Raw genomic sequence first — 23,217 nt, 5'->3', positions numbered from 1 at the left:
ATTTCGCAACAATGCAGCAAATAAGTGTATTAAGGGCAATAAATAATATGAAAAACCGAGTTTAAAAATGTCTCGAAATGGAAGGACTCCAATTCGAACATTTATTGCGCCAATAATTTATTTGGGTACCTATATAAATTACTTGATTTCAATTTTCATTACAATTATAGTATTCGTTTCGGAAGTTATTATTGATATCGTTTCTTTTTCTGCTTATTAAAACACATATAATATATTTTTGATGTAGATATGTTTCAAATGATCATAAAAGGTTTTTATTCGAAATTCATTGTAGAAAACGCTCAGAGCAATGGAAAAAATATTAATAATAATAATGTTTATTCAACAAGAAAGCAAAAAGCAATTGAACATTACATAAATACCATGAAATAAACATAGGTACTCACAGAAGAAAGTGATTGCTTGTACGTGAGAGCAGCAGTAGGTACCTAAAAATAAAAAAAACTCTACGGTACATAGGAAGACGTGAAAGTTGCTATTATGTTTTTAATCAACTCAGTTAACCAATTTCCAGGGCCATAATTTAAAAGGGAATAATTCACACAATTATAATCGAATATTAACGAAACATCCCGAAATATAAAATTGAATTTAATTTCTCAGTGTGAAGTGAACGTCTACGATCCAAAAACTACAGCAAAAATACAGGTCCGTATTTAAAAATTCAAAGATGGGGGTGGCCCAACTCAGATGACATCCTGTATAAAAGATTCATGGATATATTCTGAGAGTGTCAATAGCAAAATGTGGACAGATTTGCAATATGTCTGCGAATAAACAAGATATAGGCAAAAAAATAATTTGGAATTTTTTTGTTTTTCCTGTATATCTCCAGAACCAAAAGAGCTATATTCGTTAGTAGAGGGGGAAAGGCGGGTCTGAACCTCCCCCCAAGGGTATGCCCCCCCAGATCCACAACACTGACTGTGACCTTGATTCGTTTTTTTATTCTCCGCCTATAAGTTGACCTTGAGTTGTGTGTAACATAATGAGGTGAAACCCCTTTTTTACTCTCCGCCCATGACTGGCATTGAGATGTGTGTGATGTCATGACCGTGAACCCCTTTTTACTGTACAGCTATGATTTGGCCTTGCATGGTCACATGACCTTGGAAATTTCCTAAGCGATTTCGAGCTTCGCACACGTCATATGACCTTGGGAAAAATTTTGAACCATATTACTGATGTATTACCTTGAGTTTGAGTGATATTTAATAAAATGACATAGAATTACCTTGGATTGGAGTAGGGGGTTATGCACATATAACATGTGTGTTGTGAATGTTTCTTTTTTGTCCGTATTCTCATCATAATCGTGTGGTATTATATAAAAGATGTATACGTGTAGTGAATGTAGAAATAGTTTCACTCGGAGTGATAACTTGCGTCGTCATCAGCGAGAATAATGTATTCTTGCAAATAATGAAGGACCATCAATGTCGAAGAGGCCTAGGTTAAACGCTCCATTATCTCCAGAAATGCAAACCTGTTTGTGTTGCAATTTGAATATTGCAAGTGATCAGATGAATATTCATCGGAGGACTTTGCAGCATAGAACAAATGCATGTATTCAATATGGAGACGGTGTTAAAATCATACGCACAGCATTCAAGTGTAGAATTGTGTAGAGTGGATAGTCAAAACCATCACATTGATTACCCAACATTTTTCAATGAATTGAAGCAAAAAGTTTTTAAACTACTCGAAGAAGTGTTAGTTATCCATAAAAGTGTGAAAGTCAATATGGAGGTGTTTGGACGTTACTATCTTCAAACTAAGGAGTTTTTAGAAGTAAAATCATTCAATAGTCCCAATCAAGTTGTCGATCAATCGAATGATTTGAATGTGATTTATAACATTTTTATTGATGCTTTAACTGCTCAAGCAATGGAATTTCAACATCGAGATTCAGGTAAGTGATGTATTCACAAAATTGGTTATTAGATGTGAAGATAAAATAAATTTTCAGGTTGGACTATCGAGGAAATTCTGTTTATGGAAGTAAATGTCAACAAGTATAGTCCCCTTGGATCAAGTTACCCAAATTCATTGAGTTGAAGAAAAGTGTTGTGAATGTTATTAATCATGATCAATACTGTTTTGCATGGGCTGTGAAACGTTTCAACACTCTTTAACAAGAGAGAAATTGTTTGTTTTATTTAATAGGGTTGGGTTACAAATCAGAGATTGTCGGTTCAGTAAAAAATTATAATAAATTCTTTCGTCCACGAGGACAGCAATAGCCTAAACAAACGAACAAATAAAACTTAAACGGTACACTAACGAGCAAGGATCGATTCATAAAGTCTGGGCCCACAATATTCGAGTATCACTCACCGTTGTCCGGTCCCACGATGGAGCTCTCCAAGGTTGAAAATTGAGACAGAAGCCAACACCTTTCAGGGAGAAATCCGTCTAAATCTACTATACGTAGAGCCACGGATAATCAGCCAACGCCAAAACTAACGTGGTTATAAAACCTCGATACGTAAACATCCACTTGTCGGAACTTTTTATTCAAATTGTCGTCGAGCATCGACCACCTTCCAGTTCATCGCTCTTCCGACTCACCTTATTGTCTCTTCCCCTTCTTCCCGTCACCTCTGCGAAATAGTCCCGTCGTGACCACATACACTGCGCGAAACACCTCTTACTTAACTAGACAGGGGCGGCGTTCTACATTACCCCCCTGTTTATTTTGGTACATACAAAATTAACACTACAAAGAACGTAAGGGTGGTACATAGCCTTTCAAGTTATAAACATTATGCACACCTACATAAGATCCATCCTCATCATTCATCAACTCATATGAGTTGGGCCCCTTTTTCGACGTTACGGTACACGGTCCCTTATAGAGAAGGAAAAATTTCTTTATTTCCTTGCATTCAGCATCAGATTGAGGGTGGGTACGAACCAACACCTTATCCCCAACATTGAATTCAATTAACCTTTTTCCCTTGTCGTGACGAATTTTTCGCTTTTGGGCCTTTGTAACTAAACGCTCGTGGGCCAGAAATATCATTTGGTCTTTACTTACGTCAGGAAAATTCGGTAAAGGGCTGGGAACATCTTTAAGAAAAGGGCTCATTCTCACGGTTCCAAAATGGAGTTGATTAGGACTGTATCCTGTACTATCGTGGAGGACGTTATTTAAATATATCTCCACTTCACCTATAACATTCACCCACCTTGTATGTTTGTCAAAACAAAGTGTCCTCAGTAACCTTCCTATTTCTCTATTCACTCTTTCAGTCATATTGCCCTGCGGATAATAAACCGACGTATGCGCAGCTTTTATACCCATTTTATCCAGAGATTCAGACCATACAACACTGGTGAACTGGCTACCATTGTCAGACAAAATGACTCGTGGCTTGCCCACTTCATCAACGTATTTCTTTAGATATCGAACTATTGCAATACTAGTAGCACGTTTCAACGCGAAGAGCCTCACGAGCTTACTGAAAGCGTCTACCAATACCAATAAGAACGTGGCTCCCGCTCTTGCCTTCGGTAACGGACCAATAAGATCCACACATAAGATTTCGTTTATAGACGAAGGGAGTACGGAACTCATCCCTCCAACAGAGTGACGAGATATCTTCGTTTTCTGGCATACTATACATCCTGCCACAATCTGACGTATCCTTTTACGCATCTTCGGGAAGTAGTAAAATCCTTGTAAGGACTTAAAACACTTCTCCGAGCCAAAATGGCCATTATCTTCATGTTCTTGAAGGACCAGTTGAAAAATGTGCTCTAAAGGAATACATATTTTATAGTTGGGACTATTCTGCGATCCCATTCTGAATAAAATGTCCTCATGAATCCTATACCACTTAGTGGCCCTTGGCAAATTGTCATCCAGGTCCATCCGCACCCTTTTACAAAACGAATCATCCTTTTGAGACCTCAGAATACTCTGAAAATTTCTCTTGACAGCCCTAAACAGCTCCGAGTACTTCACCGTGAGGACTTCAATATCATTTTTCTCTGGCACTTCTATGCATTGATTAGGTTGGGCAACGGGATATCGGGATAATGCATCAGCAATCTGATTATCCTTTCCCCGACAATATTCAAAATGTATGTCGTATTCTTGAATATACAATACCCACCTAGTCAACCTAGCATTTAACAATCTACAGGACTTGATAAACGTGAGAGACTTGTGATCGCTGATGACAGTTAACTGTTGCCCCAGCACAAATACTCTCCATTTTTGTAAAGCAAATATTACTGCCAAAGCCTCCTTTTCCGTGACGGAATAGCGGAGTTCCGGGCCATGCAAAGACCTACTGGCAAAAGCTATAATTCCCTTTTTGTCATCACCCATCTTCTGGAATAAACATGCCCCTAAAGCATACCCAGATGCATCACTGTATATATAAAACCGTTCATTCATATTTGGATGTCTTAACAACGTAACATCCAAAAAGACCTCTTTCATTTTCTGAAAAGCTGAAGATTCCCTCTCTCCCCAATGCCAAAGTTCCCCTTTTTTCAATAACGAGTTCAAGGGCAACGATATATCTGCACAATGACTAACAAACCGTCTGTCAAAATTACATAAGCCTAAGAAGGACCTTAAGTGATGAATGTTCCGAGGAACTGGAAATTTTTGAATTGCAGCAACACGTTCCGGGTCCATAGCCACCCCAGAAGAGGAAATGATGTGTCCCAAAAAATTCACGGAATTTCGGGCAAAAAAGCATTTCTTCAATTTTATAGTTATCCCGGCCTTTAGAAACTTCTCAAAAATGATCCTCAAATGTTCTAAATGAACACTAGCATTCTCTGAATAAATCAATAAATCATCCACGTATGGAATAACCCACTTATCGACATCTGAACCCAATACTTGGTACAGTGCCCGGATAAAACTTCCCACTGATGTACTAAGACCAAATGGTAATCTCTTAAAAACATACGTGTGTCCCTCAAAAGAGAACCCTAAATATTTCTGATGCTCTTCAGCAACTTCTACCTGCCAGTAGGAGGCCGTCAAGTCAATAGTACTCAAGCACTGCCCTTGTACAAAATCATATAATAATTCCGACGGATTAGGTGGAACCACCCGATCTTTTTCCATCCGAGCATTAATGAACCCTGCATCTAAACATACACGACCTGTATTATCTTTTTTCTTCACTACGACTAACGGGCTGACAAATTCTGTTTGTCTCATTTCAATAACCCCCCACTCCTCCATTTCCTTGATTTGCTTTCGTGCTTCCTCCCGGAAAGCGTGTGGAATGGAATATTGATGGCGATAGAAGGGAGCATAATCCTTCAGCTTAATCTCGTGAACGTATCCCTTAATCAACCCTGGCTGGTTGGAAAATATACTTCTATACTCCAACAACAACTTTTCCAGGCTCAGCCTATGGTCTTCATCAAAACTTTCTGCTTTTGCAGCAGTTTCGAATATTTCGTCTTCTGAATACAATTTTCTTGCACAAGAACTACCATACAATGACTCTTCATCATTAATCTCGCTAATCGCGATATTCACCCCAAGATCCGACTGCCCCAAAAATGATACCTTTCTTACAACACCCTCAAAATTTCCACTCAATGTATTATCAGAGAAATTAATGGACACACCGTAATCCCTCATCCAATCACAGCCAAAGATAACATCACGTACCAAATTAGGCACTACTAAAAACGAATAATCAAACTCAAGGCCCCCCATTTTGATGGTTAACAGGACTTGCTCTTTAACGGTGGTGCTTCTATTACCCCACGCCCCTACCAATGCTACACTCCTGCAAGGTATACGAGGGATTGCCGGATTTACTGCTACCAACTGATTCCAAAATGCTTCTGATACCCCGGTTATCTGAGAGCCTGAGTCAATTAGACCTCTTGCTCGAACCGAGTTTCCCAAGACTACCTCCACGGTAGGTGCCACTGCTACGGCTTTCACTTCTCCAGTCTCCGGTTCCTCTAAAAAGTCTTCATGACTCCCATTGAATATCGTATTGACAGGAGTTACCCCTGAGCCCTGACGATCCATTTCATTTCTTCTCCAATCGCCCCTATTAGACTGTCCCTGTCCCGAGTGTCCCGGACTACTATTCGAATTTGGATTGTTAACAGGCCGATTATTTTGGGGCCGCGAATTACCAACATTTCTACCTCCGGAATGCCCTACACTATTGAAAGTTGAATCTATTTTCCTCAAATGCGCCTCAATTTCGTCGATCGTTTGAAAACCCGAATTGAATATTCCTCGCTTGATTTCAGGTGGAAAATGGTTAATCACCATACTTATTAATTCCACGTCTTGCAGAGGTTGAGTTAAATATTTGGCTTCTTTAAGAACGCGCAAGAAATAATCCGCCCTAGATCCGCTTTCATACACCCCGTACTTCACCCTCAACAACGTCTCCCTCTCACACTCTATGCTCCAATATCGAGCTAAAAAACTCTCCTTGAATATCCTAAAATCTTCGAACTCTTTGATCTCCGCCCAGTCCTGTGCCGAACCCTTTAAACAATTTATAGCAAAAAAATTCTTTTTATCTTCTGGCACACCTGCTTCTTGAAACAAATTATTCAATTTCTTAATGAATAATACCGGATGAATACCTCCATTAGGTGAAAAGTGCAAATTCGTACCCCCCACATCTTTCCATACTGATATGTAACTTTTGTTAGGGTCAACATTTTTCGATTCAACACCTGTATCGATAGCTGGTTTATCAGATATTTCACTTTCCTCTACCCTGCTAGTATTTATTTTACTTTGCTCAAGCCTTGCCGATAACTGTAACAACCCACTCTGTAAACATGAATTGAGATTTTCAAAAGCAGTAGTCAGGCATTTATCAACCGTTCCACTCAGACTTTTACTGATCCCCTCCATAAACTCGTCCATACCAGAAACCCGGTTTTCAGCCGTTTCCCCTACGCTTGAATTTAAATTATCATCATATGATGTAGACATCCTAACATCTTTTCCCTTATTCCGTCCCATGATGAGAATGGATAAAATATATATTCAACTAAATTACTGTCCCCGACTAAAACTGATTTGTCCACTCGCTGGGCGCCAAATGAAACGTTTCAACACTCTTTAACAAGAGAGAAATTGTTTGTTTTATTTAATAGGGTTGGGTTACAAATCAGAGATTGTCGGTTCAGTAAAAAATTATAATAAATTCTTTCGTCCACGAGGACAGCAATAGCCTAAACAAACGAACAAATAAAACTTAAACGGTACACTAACGAGCAAGGATCGATTCATAAAGTCTGGGCCCACAATATTCGAGTATCACTCACCGTTGTCCGGTCCCACGATGGAGCTCTCCAAGGTTGAAAATTGAGACAGAAGCCAACACCTTTCAGGGAGAAATCCGTCTAAATCTACTATACGTAGAGCCACGGATAATCAGCCAACGCCAAAACTAACGTGGTTATAAAACCTCGATACGTAAACATCCACTTGTCGGAACTTTTTATTCAAATTGTCGTCGAGCATCGACCACCTTCCAGTTCATCGCTCTTCCGACTCACCTTATTGTCTCTTCCCCTTCTTCCCGTCACCTCTGCGAAATAGTCCCGTGGTGACCACATACACTGCGCGAAACACCTCTTACTTAACTAGACAGGGGCGGCGTTCTACAGCTGTAACTTCAGCTCTGTATCCTACCAGTGTGAGAGTTTGTGAAATTTCATCTTATCCTCACTTCTCTACCGTGTTGAATGTAGCAGGTATGGATTTTCCAGTAAAGTTGAAAGATATTCCTAAATTTGAGATTATGAATGATTGCTCTATCAATGTTTATGGTTTAGAAAAATGTTTCAAAAACGGTAAAGATTCATATGATGTTGTAGGCCCGTTACATTATTCGAAACGTAGACTTAATAGTCATGTGAATCTGCTGAATATAATGGATGATTCTGGTAACAGTCATTATTGTTGGATTAAAGATTTATCGAGATTAGTATCATCTTAAATATCAGCACATGAACATAGAAAATATTTCTGTGATGGTTGTTTATTATACTTTAGTAATGAGCAGGGTTTATTGCGACATCAATTGAATGATTGTAATCACATATCGACAACAACACCAACCCCAAAATTCAGAGTTGATAAATTCGGTGAATGCGTACCTGAGAATATTTTGAAATTTGAAAATATTGAGAAACAGTTGAGAGTTCCATTCACAGTGTACGCTGATTTTGAATCAATCCTTAAACCACTGCACACAAATGAGCCAAATCCTGCTAAGTCTTTCACAAATCGAACCTATCTTCATGAACCATACGCTTTCTCATATCTCATAAAGTGCTCTTTTGATGATTCAATTTCAAAATTCGTATTGTATAGAGGGGCTGATGCATCTAAAGTTTTCATTTCAAAGTTGGAGGCTGAAGTCACCAATATATATATATATATATATATATATATATATATATATATATATATATATATATATATATATATATATATATATATATATATATATATCACAAATATTTGAAAAATATCGTTCCAATGAACCCTTTGACTGTTGAGGAAGAAAATGATTTCAATAATGCCACTACATGTGCTATATGTGGAAAGACATTCGAAGAGAATGACATTAAAATTCACGATCATTGTCATTTGACAGGAAAAAAAAGAACTGGAGCAACACATTCCATATGTAATCTCAATTTCAAATTGCCCAATTTTATTCCGATCATTTTCCATAATCTCAGTGGGTATGACTGTCACTTGTTCATAAAAGATTTATGCACCAATAAAAGTAAAGTTGACGTCATCGCTCAAACTAAAGAGAAATATATTTCTTTCACGAAACATTTATTTATGGAAAACAAATTAAATCGAAATGGGCAAATGAAAAAAGTATTTTACAAATTAAGGTTCATTGATAGTTTCAAATTTATGAGTGCATCTTTTCAAGATATATGATGGAATTGGCCGATTCAAGAGTTGGGCGATAATTTAGATGAGAAACATTTTGTGGAAATGAGAAAACATTTTCCAGAAAATGATAAATTTAAACTTATGAGACAGAAAGGTGTTTTTCCATACAGTTTCATCGATTCTTTAGATAAATTGAATTATTCATCTATACCATCAAAGGCGGACTTTTTTGACAAACTGAATGAAAGACATATTTCTGATAATGAATATGATAGAGTGAAGCAGGTATGGAAAACATTCAATTGTCATGATTTGGGTGAATATTCTGATATTTACTTAAAATCAGATGTTCTATTACTGTGTGATATTTTTGAAAATTTCAGAAACATGAGTTTGAGTACATATAAATTGGATCCTGCACATTATTTCACATCTCCAGGTCTTTCTTGGGACGCTATGTTGAAATATACAGGCATCAAGTTGGAATTATTAACTGATATATGGTGCATTTTTTTCAAAAAGGTATTCGTGGCGGTGTTAGTCAATGTTCGGAGAGACAGCACATTGCAAATAATCAATTCCTTCCAAATTATAATCCTAATAAAGCTTCATCATTTATCATGTATTTGGATGCAACAAATCTGTATGGTCATAGCATGTCTCAATCACTACCTTTTGGAGGGTTCACATGGTTGACCTCCGATGAAATAAGTAAACTAGATATCGTCAGTATTCCAGATGATAATTATCAAGGATACATTCTTGAAGTTGATATTCATTACCCCGTTGAAATGCACGATTTACATTCAGACTTACCATTTTTGGTTGAAAGTATCATACCGCCTGGGTCAAAGTCTAAAATGGCCAAACTCATACCTAAGTTGAATGATAAAAATAAATATATCGTTCATTATAGAAATTTGAAACAGGCGCTTCGAAATGGTTTAAAACTGATTAGAACCCATAGAGTTCTCAGATTCGATCATTATCCATAATTGCAGAAGACTTTGTAGTCATACATATGGATAAAGTTAAGGTTTGTTACAACAAACCATGTATCTGGGGTTTAGTATATTGGATATGTCGAAAACTGTCATTTTCGACTTTTTCTATGATGTTATTAAAAAACATTTTGGATCACGTTCTTCTCTTCTCTACACCGACACAGACTCTTTGATTTTGAAAATAATGACAGATAATTTTTATGAATTTATCATTGAGAATGTTGATAAATTTGACACTTCCAACTATGCGTTGGATAATAAGTTCCATGTGCCAGTTAAGAAGTCGGTAATTGGAAATATGAAAGACGAACTTCCAAATGATCCTATAATTAGTTTTCATGGGACTGGAGCAAAAGCATATCACATCCAAAGTGTGTCAAATGAAATTAAAAGGGCTAAGGGTGTCAAAAAATCCGTGATTAAAAATCGGATTTCAATTGACGATTACATTAGGATTGTTGAAACAGGTGGAACAATATTGCGAAAGATGAATGTATTCAGAAGTGATTTACATGATATTTATACTTTGATGTGTAATAAAGTCGCTCTGTCGCATAACGATGATAAAAGATTCATAATTCCGAATACTACCAAAACATTACCTTGGGGTCATTCCGATATTGAATTTTATCAAACAAGCTCCCAACAGAATCTGAGAATTCTTTTGGAAGTAATGAAAGATTCCAACAATACCATCGATGAAAACCTAGATCTCCTTATTGCATTATTGGAAGAGCAATCGAGTAATTGAATTTTACAAATCTAATTTTTGCTTTTAACATTTTGGAAAATTCATATTTGACGAAAAGAATCGTTCAAATCGTTTGTGGTGTCACTATAAATTAGAATTAAGATTTCATTTTCATAAGTGATTGAGTCACAATTAGTTTAGCGCGAGTATATGATTTACAAAAAAAAATCAATTATTATATTTTATTCCATAACTGACAATTGCGCGTATTCGGCATTTTTGGGAAAAAAGGATGTTTAGTATCTAAGTTTTGTAACTTTGTGGGTAGAAAATATCGATATTCAAACAAAAATTTATGATTATATGTCTCTGAAGACAATTTCATTATTTTATTGAAGGGAAGCGAGAAGATGTTTGGTTATTTGGAGAAAAAATATTTTATCATTATATGCTGTTGATGTCTAGACAATTTTCATTCTTTTATTGAAGGGATGCAAAAGGTTGTTTGGTTTATTTTGGAGAGAAAATATTTTATGATTATATGGTGTTGTAGTCTAGTCAATTTCATTATTTTATTGAAGGGATGTCAAAGGATGTTTGGTTATTTGAAGAAAAAATTTCAGGTTGGAAACCTCGACCGTAAAATCCATTAGCACGTTCAGAAGTGCATTGGCATATTTGAGATAGAAACCCTCGAAGAGTCCATTCAGGAACTTTTATAGTGTGTCTAGACAATATTATTTTATTGAAGGGATGCAAGAGGTTGAATGGTTTATTTGAAAAAAAAATCGGGTAGGAAACCCTGACCGTAAAATCCATTAGCACGTTCAGAGGTGCATTGACATATTTGAGGTAGAAACCGTCGAAATGTCCATTAGGACATTCGGGAAGTTTTATAGGGTGATAAAGACGGAATTCTAACAATTTTGTGATTATATGACCCTGCACTCTGGACAATTGTAAAATCTCAAATTAGTTTCTACCAACAATAAACTCTTACTACCCTTTTCTTCCATTTTTAATTTTGTATCGTTGGGACAAATCATAAGACTCGAATTCAACCCCCCACCAGAAAGGGCTGACCTTTCCAAACACCAGAACAGAATCAGGAGGGACAACACATCATTCTGTTTTAGTATCTCTTACCCATCGAACTAACTTGCAGGGACACAGTCAAGTCAAGTGATATAGTTGACTCAAGCAACCCAATAATCATCAACGATTCTTAGCAGTTGAAGTTATCTCAATGTAAGTACAGTGTACTATATTATTCATTTCGAATCGAAAGGGTTATAATTTTAAGAGTGTTTAGTTTTTTGAATTTCTAATTTGTATTCAATTCAGTGTTCATATAAAATTATCTATTCCAAAAGTATTATTTTTTTTGTGTAAATCAACTGATTTTCATGAAAGTAGATGTTTTCGAAAGAGAGTTTTTATTTATACTTAATATAATCTTGAATATTCTGAACAAAATTTGAATGTTTCTGAAAGGAAGTTGAGATGTGACGATGTTATATGAAATTCTTTTCTGAAATTGATTTCAGTTCTAAATTTTTTTTTGTATAATTCAGTGTTCATATGAAATTATTAGTTCAGAGTTTTTTTTCATATAATTCATTGTTTTCTATGAAAGTAGTTGTTTTTATATAAACGTAATACAACCTTGAAAAGCGTGAAACATGTTTGAAGGTTTCTAAAAGGACATTGAGATTTTGATGATGTTATATGGAATTCTTTTTTGAAATTGATTCCTTCCTTTCAGTTTAATAAAGCAGCCAGGTGAAGCAACTCCATCAAAGCCTTCAAATCTTAGCAGATGAAAATTCATCTGGATGTAAGTACAACCTACTAAATTATTCATATCATACTGAAAAGGTTATATTTTAAGATGAGATTAATTTTGGTAAAGAACGGTTTTTGTTTTTCTATAAAGTATTTTTTGTGTGATTCAGTGTTCATATGAAAGTAATTGATTTGAATGTAATTTTTGTTTCATGTAATTCAATGTTTTTTTGAAAGTAGTTGTTTTAGAAAGGGTACATTGTGATTAAAAGTTACTATGTAAAGAATTCGGAAAGTAAATAAACTGTTTGTGTGAGCTCCCGAACATTTAGTGATTATTGATGTATGAAAGTAATAATCTACATTGAAATTTGGATCTACATGTACCTGAGACTAAGTCGAAAAATAGTGAGTGCATTTTTAACAAGGGATATCGAAACTGAACTTTGAATAATAAAATAACGCCAGAAATATTTAATTCACGAGAATCATAAAAACAGTACAAATCATATAGGAAAAAACGTAGCTTAATACCTGCAAAACCGAACTAAGATAAGTATCATTAGTACGGGAAAATAGGAGAGAATATGAATGAAATTTACCCAACGATTTACTAGAATAAGAATTATTAGTACGAGAAAATAGTAGTGAAATATGAATGAAATTTCAAACAACGATTTACTCAGGAAACTAGAAGATATAATAAATAATAAAACGATAGAGCTAAAAACTGAAATACAAAATATAAGAGATAGCCTAAACGACAAAACCAAGAAACTAGAAGAGAAATGCAATAAGTTGGAAAATAAAATTGTTAGAATAGAACGATTTAACAAAAGAAATAATATTGTCATTTATGGATAAAACGCAAACAGGGATAATATACTCGAAGTCACTATTGGGAAACTGAATGAAATCTTCAATTACAACTTTTCAGAAGGAGATATTAACAATATTCATTTCATCGGAAAGAAAGGTACGATCATTCTTGAGTTCATCTCGTATCTGAAAAAACAAAAAATTTTCCAAAATCTAAAAAAACTACGAGGTACTGGTATTTCTATATCACATGACCTAGGACCTGAGGATCAAGCCGCAAATAAAATATTGGTTAAACATCTGAAAAATGCTAGGAGTAATAATTATCAGGCGTATATAAGAAATTACAAATTATATGTAAATGGTACCCCATACAGTCCAGATGAACTAGAGAGCGGCCATAAAGAATTCGAGTTTGAGCTGCTACCTAAAGCAAATAGCGCACCACCCACCCCAACTTCTAATCATATATTAGATCACAGAAAACATAACGCAGAAAACGTAGAAAAGCCAGAAATTTTGGAAAATTTTGAAGACGCGGAGACAGTTGGAGAGAAGAGAAAAGCTAAGGATCAAACGGATGTTGACAGAAAACCCCTAACACCCACAATAAAAAAATAGTGACTCCGACACCTCTCGATTACTCGCACAGACCAAGAATCTATCCAAAATATCAGGACGTCCTACCAGAAACAATTCAACTTCGAAAAATAAATAGTGTAGAAAGACTAATCTTACATATAATATCTTAGTTTAAGATTCTAGTATTATTATTCCTGTTATAAATATATTAACTAATTTCAAAATAAGCTCCTGAATTAATATTCAATGAAATGGATCCATACATTAATGATTTTACTGTTGAAAAATATGAAACGTTTGATTTGGATACAACCGAAGAGGCAAAACAAGTATTAAAAATAAATAATTCAACTGCTAATTTTAAAATTGTGAATACCAATATACGTAGCCTTGGTTGCAATTTGAATGAATTCATAGTGTTCATAGAAAGCTTGGATAGTAACATCGACTGTATAGTTTTGACAGAAACAAGACAAATAGCTGATATAAGTGTTTATAATATTGCTGGGTATAAAACATTGTATAATTATGGCAATTACAACCAAAACGATGGAGTAGTAGTATTTATTAGATCAGAACAATATGTCGCTCATCAACTTATACAACTGAATAAAAGTAACCTCCTTAGCCTCAAAGTTAACTGTGAAAATAAAGTATTTTTAATCAATTCATTTTATAGATCTCCTGCCAGTGAATTAGATACATTTATTGAAGAATTGAACGACATATTAGCAAATAATAAGGAGACATGTGATTATAAAGTGTTCCTAGGCGATATCAACATAGACATATTAGAAGAATCAAAAGAAGCTAAAAGCTATCTGGATACCTTGAGTGAATATGGTTATCAGTCAATGATTAATACCCCCACCAGAGTGCAAAATAACTCTCGTACTTGTCTGGACCATATATTTATACACACAAAATATAATATCAATGATACGATACTACCTATTACAATATCTACATCTATAACTGACCACTACACCACTGTGTTACAGATCGTTCTGAATACTTTTAAAAAACCAATGGGAAACCATCATGATAGAAACTTTATCAAATATATCGATAACAAAAAACTCATTGAAAATGTTGAAAACACTAAGTGGAATGACGTACTTTTGGAAGATGACATCGAAACTAAAACTAATAAATTAATCACTATGATACAGGAGGTAATAACAAAGTCAACAATATATGTAAGAATAAAACATAACGAGAGAAAAAGAAAAAAATGGATCACTCCCTCACTGGTGAAACAGGTAAATAAGAAAAATAATCTGTATGTGGAAACCAGAAAAAACCCTAATAATGAAATATTAAGGATTGCATATGTAAACTGTAAAAGAGAAACGAAAACATTGATAAAAAATGCTCAACGAGATTATTATAATAAGAAAGTTCAGAAAGAAAGAGATTCGTCAAAAAAACTGTGGAAGTTAGTTAATGAGGTTGTTGCTAGAAATGAAGGAGACAAAATATGTAATATAAAAGACGATAATGAATTAATCAGTGATGGAGAACATATGGCGAATATATTCAATAACTACTTCATTAATGTAGGTAAACAACTAGCTGATAGGATAAATAAACCAAGTACCTATGCAGAACAACGAACAGTGAGTTGTCAATCGATATTTCTGTATCCAGCAACTGAAACAGAAATAAAAAATATTATAGGTCAGGAATTGAAAGCTAATAAAGCCCCCGGATTTGATGGGATAACTTCTGAAACGCTGAAAAAAATAGTCCATTATATAAGTTACCCTCTAACAGCGATAATAAATAGTGTACTAGAAACAGGACATTTTCCAACCGCCTTCAAAAATAGCATTGTTACACCTGTTTTCAAGACTGGAGATAAACATACTGTAGCGAACTACAGACCGATATCCTTGATATCAAGTCTAGCTAAAGTTCTAGAAAAAGTAATAAAGGTCAGAGTCAATACATTCCTTGAAAAAAATAAATTACTCTCTAACTCCCAATTCGGATTTAGGGAACATAAATCTACTCAAGATGCGATACACTCCTTAACAAACACTATTTACAATAGCCTAGATAAAGGAGAACCAGTAATAGGTATTTTTCTAGACTTGGCGAAGGCATTCGATACCGTTGATCATTCAATACTTTTAGAAGTACTAGAAGATATGGGAATTAGAGGTACAGCACATTGTTTATTCAAAAGTTATCTAGAAAATCGAAAACAGCAAGTTAAAATTAAAAATAAATTGAGCAAAACACAAAAAATAACATGTGGTGTGCCTCAGGGAACGGTGTTGGGTCCTTTGCTATTCACTATTTATTTAAATAATCTATTTCTACTTGAAAAAGATGGCCAAATAACCAGTTTTGCCGATGATACGGTTGTAATATATAAAGACACGAACTGGTATGACTTGAAATTGAAAATTGAAAATGATTTCACAAAAATAAAATCTTGGTTAGATAATAGGCTTTTATCAATCAATTTCAAAAAAACATTTTATCTACCATTTAGCAATTTTGAAACTTCCCTCCCAAACTACAACATTACCATACAAAATTCATTTGTTATACGACCCACAAATAAAATAAAATATTTAGGAATTATGTTGGATTGTTGTTTTAAATGGAATATCCACATTGACTATCTGATACAAAAACTGAGATGCATACTGTACAGATATAAGAAAATAGTAGAATATTTGAATTCAAGAGAAAAAATCATAGTGTATCAGAGTCTTGTGGAATCACATTTGAAATATGGGATTATAGGTTGGGGCGGTGTTTCAAAAACATATTGTAATACGTTACAAGTGTCCCAAAATAAATTTTTAATAATCCTGTTGAACAAACATCGAAAGTACCCCACAGAATTACTATTTTCTGAAACAAATCTTCTTGACATTCGACAGCTGTTTTATATGCAGGTCAACATATGGCAATACGCAAACAGATTCAAATTACAACGTATCATTCATACTTATGAAACAAGAAATAAGGATAGATGTGTTGCACCTACTATGAGAAGAAATATCGGACAAAGGAGTTATTCATACCTGGGAGTGAAATTTTATAACAACCTACCGGAATATGTCAGAAGTGAAAATAATATAAGAAAATTCAAAAGGAGCCTCATAGCCCATATCAGAAGTAGATCCAGGAGAGAGATTCGTGAGTTGATTGAAATACAATAATGATAATGATGAATTTCACTAGTTCGGACTTCCATTGTCTATAAAATGATTTGAAATCCCTGAAACAAGTAAAAAAGAATAATTAAAAAAGAATAGTTGAAAATAACAATTATATTAAGCAACAATAAACCTGAAATGAAATGATAGTAAAATAACCTACAAGTAAAAATATAATAATTGAATAAATAAAAATTAAAGGAATGCAAAAAAAAGAAAATAATAAAAATAAAAAAGTGTAGAGATTCCAAGTCACGTTAGTTCACGACGTTTCGATTGTTGGTATCTACAATCGTCTTCGGGTGATGACTGGACTGATTCCTCCGAGAGATGACTATTTTATAGGTCGTTGAAATACTTTCACTTTCTCTACTTTCCATTTTCCGCTTCACTGATTCCGTGAGAGATGACCGATTTGGCGGGAGTTGGTCATTTCTCGTTTGATGATGGGTTTCCATATGTTTCGTATATCTACGCTGGCCTGGCTGAATACGTTGTTGGACAACATGTATGCGGCTTCCTTAAATTTTCTCCTGAACCAATGTTCCTCTCTGTGCAAGATCTCAGCTTGGGACCACTCGATGTTGTGTTGATGGGTCCAAACATGGTCTGCTATTCCTGATTTGCTGGTTTCTCCTCGCTGTGTGTGCTTCTTGTGCTCGGCAATGCGAATATTCAATGGCCTCTTAGTTTCACCAATATAGGATTTTCCGCACTCACAGGGTATCCGGTAAATGCAATTCTTGGAATCGCAGTCCGCGTTTGGGGGCCTGGTTTTCGTGAGGCTGCTACGGATAGTGTTACCGGATCTAAAACAGGTTCTAATGTTGTACTTGGAACCAATTCTTCTTATCCTCTCCGATAATCCTCTGATGTAGGGAAGTGAAAGCACTGGTTGTGACGGCGAACCAGTGCTTTCACTTCCCTACATCAGAGGATTATCGGAGAGGATAAGAAGAATTGGTTCCAAGTACAACATTAGAACCTGTTTTAGATCCGGTAACACTATCCGTAGCAGCCTCACGAAAACCAGGCCCCCAAACGCGGACTGCGATTCCAAGAATTGCATTTACCGGATACCCTGTGAGTGCGGAAAATCCTATATTGGTGAAACTAAGAGGCCATTGAATATTCGCATTGCCGAGCACAAGAAGCACACACAGCGAGGAGAAACCAGCAAATCAGGAATAGCAGACCATGTTTGGACCCATCAACACAACATCGAGTGGTCCCAAGCTGAGATCTTGCACAGAGAGGAACATTGGTTCAGGAGAAAATTTAAGGAAGCCGCATACATGTTGTCCAACAACGTATTCAGCCAGGCCAGCGTAGATATACGAAACATATGGAAACCCATCATCAAACGAGAAATGACCAACTCCCGCCAAATCGGTCATCTCTCACGGAATCAGTGAAGCGGAAAATGGAAAGTAGAGAAAGTGAAAGTATTTCAACGACCTATAAAATAGTCATCTCTCGGAGGAATCAGTCCAGTCATCACCCGAAGACGATTGTAGATACCAACAATCGAAACGTCGTGAACTAACGTGACTTGGAATCTCTACACTTTTTTATTTTTATTATTTTCTTTTTTTTGCATTCCTTTAATTTTTATTTATTCAATTATTATATTTTTACTTGTAGGTTATTTTACTATCATTTCATTTCAGGTTTATTGTTGCTTAATATAATTGTTATTTTCAACTATTCTTTTTTAATTATTCTTTTTTACTTGTTTCAGGGATTTCAAATCTTTTTATAGACAATGGAAGTCCGAACTAGTGAAATTCATCACGAAACATTGTCAATCACCTTCAAACAAATGATAATGATAATAATCATAAATATAGCTACACATCGCTGAGTGATTGTCAAGATAATACTGGCAAACCATAATTGAATGATGCTGTCTTGTTTCTACAATTCAAATTTTACCTTTTATTCTTCTTGTTTTTTTATACAAATCTCTTAATTTTCATTATTGTTTTTATATACTTATATACAACCTATGTGATAGAATATTGTGTTTAGTGTACTAAATTAATTATTGTAAAAGATGTAAATATGTGTTGTGTTACCACGTACAAGTTGTTGAAGCTCTCAACAACTTCTGTTGGTTCATTGTAATGTTTATTGTTTTTAACGTGTATTACTTTAGTATGTTCATTTACTATCAATAAACAACATTCATTCATTCATTCACTTCTTCGTATATAGTTACCTCTTTTGAAATTGCTTTTTCTGAAAGATTTCCACTGTTTTATATCAAGGTGATGAAAAGAAAAGATGAAAACTTTTTTGTTAGCTAATTAAATTTAATCATATTATATTGTCTATTATTTTTTATAATTTCAGAACCATGTCTTTGTTGAAAGAAGCTTTATTAAAACCATCAAGCTCTGTGAACCGATCAGAAATGTGTGAAGTGGAGCGCAGGGATGTAATTGTCCACCAGAACGTGATCATTCAGGAAGGCGGGGAGATACCAAAACCAGTGATGACTTCCATTCAGCAGATGCACAATGCTAAATCATTTTTAATTGGATTCAATCCAAACCATGTGGAGATGAATGACAATCCCTCAAACATTGATAATGTGATGGCGACTCACACCCAGAATCTTGATGAGTCACTTCCGAACTTATCACAAACTGTTGTGAGTAACATATTAGAGATGGAGGAAACATATTCGAAGAATATGGCATCTCCACATAGTCCAATCATTCAGAACAGTTCGGATGATGACCTTGAGAGACGTTAAAGAAAAAAAATGGAGAGTGATGAAAAAATAATGAAGAAGGCGAAGAAGTCTAAAAAGTCTAGCTCGAAGTCGCCATCTAGAAGGAGACACAAGACGAAACACGAAAAAAGGGATAAAGACAAGTCGATAAAAGTGAGAGAGATGGAAGTCATAGCAGGACCTTCTACATCACTCCAACAGGTAATTATCATTACTCAAACGCGACAAGATGTTAGTTCATCATATCCTTTTATTCCACAGGTTCCTGAATACGACAATGTTAGCCCGGGAAGCACGCCTCCCCCAACGATTGACCTCGAAAAATCAGACGATTGGTTTTCATTTATGAGATTCAGGAGAGACAAATTTCTAGAGATGTATCTCGTTTACAATGGCTTCGAAACTTGCTCTTTCAGTTGAACTGAAAGAGCAAGTTTCTCTCCTCAAAGTGGAATGTGAACAAATCAGAGCAGCTCAACGAGAGAGATCTGCTCACATGAAAAAACTTTCTCCCAAAATTCGACAATTGGAAATCTTCAGCAAGGAGATACATGAAAATTCCATCTTACATCTCTTGTAAAATTTTTTATCTTTCCCTATACATTTGCAATTCATGTATCATAATATTTTCTATATTATTTTCATATCTGTATTATTTCATTCTTATTCAGAGCAATCGTGTCGAGAAATCTCCCCCAATAAATCTTTTGTAAATATTTTTTTGGTATGTTGCTAATAAAGTTATATGTGAATGTCACTTTCTAGTCATATTTAAAAGTGTAAAATTGATTATTCATATTTGAAAAAATGAATAATGAACATATCAGTTAATCATTTAGTTTAAAAAAAAACAAAATAAAGTTATGTAATGCAATTTCTATTTATATGTAAAAAAGTATATTTTATATTTTGAAAATAAATGAGGAAAGTAACGATTAGTCGTTTTTATTTCTAAAAAACAAATAATATTTATGTATGTTACTTTCTACTCATAACTAAAAGAGCAAATCTGATTATTTAAAAAATATATAAAAGTAACAATTAGAAAGTTATTTTCAATCTCTGAAAAAATTAAAATGATTGTAGCATTGATTATTAAATGTCGTCAATGCCACAGATCAAAAAAAATTCTACATCCTATATTGAGATGGATGACTCAGATGAAGTCAAATCAATGGTTATTTTTCAGAAAACAGAATGAGATTATCATTCATTACATTCAAAAGTTATCTGTCGAAAACAAAGTCAATCGTTAGGGTTAAAACTCCATGTCAGAGGGTATATGACATGGAGTATAATACATGATCATAATACAAGATCATGAGACACGCAAAGTTGTGTTCATACATCAAGGTCATATGACACAAATATCCCAAGGATTTGTGATGTTATTCATTGTCAATGTCGAAAGATTGGAGGTTTTCAGCTTCACATTGCAAGTAACTGACCACCTGTTCCCTCATCATGAATCAAGTAAAACCAAGGCCAAAACTCCATGTCGTAGGGTATATGACATTTCATAACACAAGGTCATATGAGATATAAATATCTCAGCGACTTGTGATGTCATTCAATGTTAAACTCGAATGATTAGGGGACCAAAACGTCATGTCTGAGATTATATGATGTGATCATAATAGAAGGTCATGAGACACGCAAAGTTGTGTTCATATATCGAGGTCATGTGACACAAAATATCCCAAGGATTTGTGATGTCATTCATTGTCAATGTCGAAAGATTGGAGGTTTTCAGCTTCACACTGCAACAGACCACTTGTTCCCTCATCATGAATCAAGTAACACCGGTTGTGCAAGAAGCCGATTCAACGAGTGAACCATATTTCGTTCCTTCTGAGGATTCAGCTTATGGAGATATTCAAGTTGAAATTATCAATTCAACGGGTGTGGACAACAACTTTGATGGATATTCAGACACCACAATTGATTTGGATGAGGACCGTGGTTTCGAATTCGACGCCGACGAATACGGTCTATTTGACGACCCAAATGATTCCGACGCCGACTTTGGTGTAATGAATGAATTTTTTCCAATCTTTCGGGATTCACCCAGCCCTGACCTTATGGAACCGTTTTGGATGAAGAAATTGAACAAAATCGATTCGCCGACCCCCCAGAAATCATTATGATAGCTGATTCTCCAGATCCTGAAATAGTCATTATCAATGATGATCAGAATGGTTAGGTTACGCTAGTGTACTCGGAGTGTACATAATTTGGTTGGTGCACACGGAATACTGCGTGATTTGGGGCAGTGTTCAACCTAAGACATTATTTTATTGAAAACTGATTACTCATATCTATCACTTATAGATGATAGAAAAAAATTAGGTAAGTTCAATACAAAATTCAATGTAAAACATGAATGATGATTATAAAGATAAAGCCATTTGTTTGTTTCATCTCGTTTTGTGTTAGTGTTGTCTCGAAAATTTGTTGTTGCAATGATTTTTATTTTTTAAATATGTATCTACTATCTCTGATAGGTTTTAAATTATTAATATCATCAACACGAAAAAACGACTTTTTGAGCTCTGAAGAAGAATTCAATTAAATTCGAATCGTCGACTAGAATACAATTATTTTTTCAAGAAAAAAATTCATCCTGTTACCCAACCAACCCCTTTTTTCAGATACATTATTGGATCACTAAACTAGTTAAATGGTAATAAAAATGTTTGAGAATTGGATTATCTTAGTGATTTGTTATCTCTTCCCCCACGAATCATTGAAAGATATAATCGAAATCAACTCACTAATAAAAACTTGGATGTCTTAACAATATACTTTAGTTTATCATGTATATTGTGTCAATCATATTTTTTGAGAAGGACGTTTCTTCTCCATCAAAAGGTTCATTATTAAAATAACAGCAACAATAGTGAAATCAATGATATTTATTATAACATTTCATTGTGGAGGGACATTGTTACAAATAATGCACGCATCTAAACGGCGAAAATTTGTCAGAGGTCTGTCACAAGATTCACACCAAGTTTGTGTTATTTCCATCATCGATATAGTGTAATGTAAATCGATATGTTCATATTTGCCTCCATTATTTCTATTTCGATGGGAATAAAATCTAAAACAACACCAACATAATGTGTGGATGCTATCATTAATGGTTCGTATACGCACATGAGAGTCCGTCACACAGTACAGATCTAAATTATTTTCCACTGTCTCACTAATGTTCATCCACCAGCTCCCTATTATAATGTTGCCATTGTCTGTCGCTGGATAATCATCAATGCATTCATCTTGAAGTTCCGGATCCATTACACCATCAATATCCTGCAGATTATCAGCAACAGGTATGGCTCCACCGTCTTCTTGTACACTATCTTCTTGTACTACATCGAATATATCGTTTTCTCCTCCGATGTTATCATCTCCTTCGATAATGATGTTGGGAAGTTCGTCTTCTTCATCCAAAAACCAATTATTTTCGTCTTCAAGTGTCAACCTTGTCAAAACTTCATTAA

At 34.8% G+C, this 23,217-nt stretch overlaps 2 protein-coding genes across 4 annotated transcripts in view; one reads left to right on the top strand and one right to left on the bottom strand.

Moving 5' to 3' along the window:
* The window catches only part of Mau2 (Mau2 sister chromatid cohesion factor), an 89,538-nt gene that overhangs the window by 48,737 nt on the left and 17,584 nt on the right, over window positions 1-23,217 (bottom strand). The window contains exon 2 of one of the 3 annotated variants that reach the window (XM_074178086.1): window positions 408-449. The exons of the other annotated variants lie outside the window; for them this stretch is intronic. Within the exon in view, the coding sequence (XP_074034187.1) occupies window positions 408-449 (42 nt within the window). The remainder of the gene's footprint in view (window positions 1-407; window positions 450-23,217) is intronic. 3 annotated transcript variants of the gene reach the window in all.
* LOC141483435 (uncharacterized) lies at window positions 19,256-20,574 on the top strand. The gene is made up of 2 exons (XM_074178088.1): window positions 19,256-19,912; window positions 19,973-20,574. The coding sequence occupies exons 1-2, from the start codon at window positions 19,742-19,744 to the stop codon at window positions 20,129-20,131; spliced, it is 330 nt and encodes a 109-aa protein (XP_074034189.1). The 5' UTR covers window positions 19,256-19,741; the 3' UTR covers window positions 20,132-20,574.

This window comes from Leptinotarsa decemlineata, unplaced genomic scaffold (assembly GCF_025532065.1).
Source record: "Leptinotarsa decemlineata unplaced genomic scaffold, Ldec_3_MD MMD2_tig00003348_RagTag_RagTag, whole genome shotgun sequence".
NCBI lineage: Eukaryota > Metazoa > Arthropoda > Insecta > Coleoptera > Chrysomelidae > Leptinotarsa > Leptinotarsa decemlineata.
The sequence above is the reverse complement of the archived record's forward strand: the minus strand, read 5'-3'. Positions and strand labels throughout refer to the sequence as shown.

Excerpts from the sequence above, each read along its gene's own strand:
- LOC141483435 (XM_074178088.1), top strand. The coding sequence starts at position 19,742 with ATGGAGAGTGATGAAAAAATAATGAAGAAGGCGAAGAAGTCTAAAAAG. Across the intron at positions 19,913-19,972 it reads CTTCTACATCACTCCAACAG|GTTCCTGAATACGACAATGT; the intron begins GTAATTATCATT and ends TTTATTCCACAG.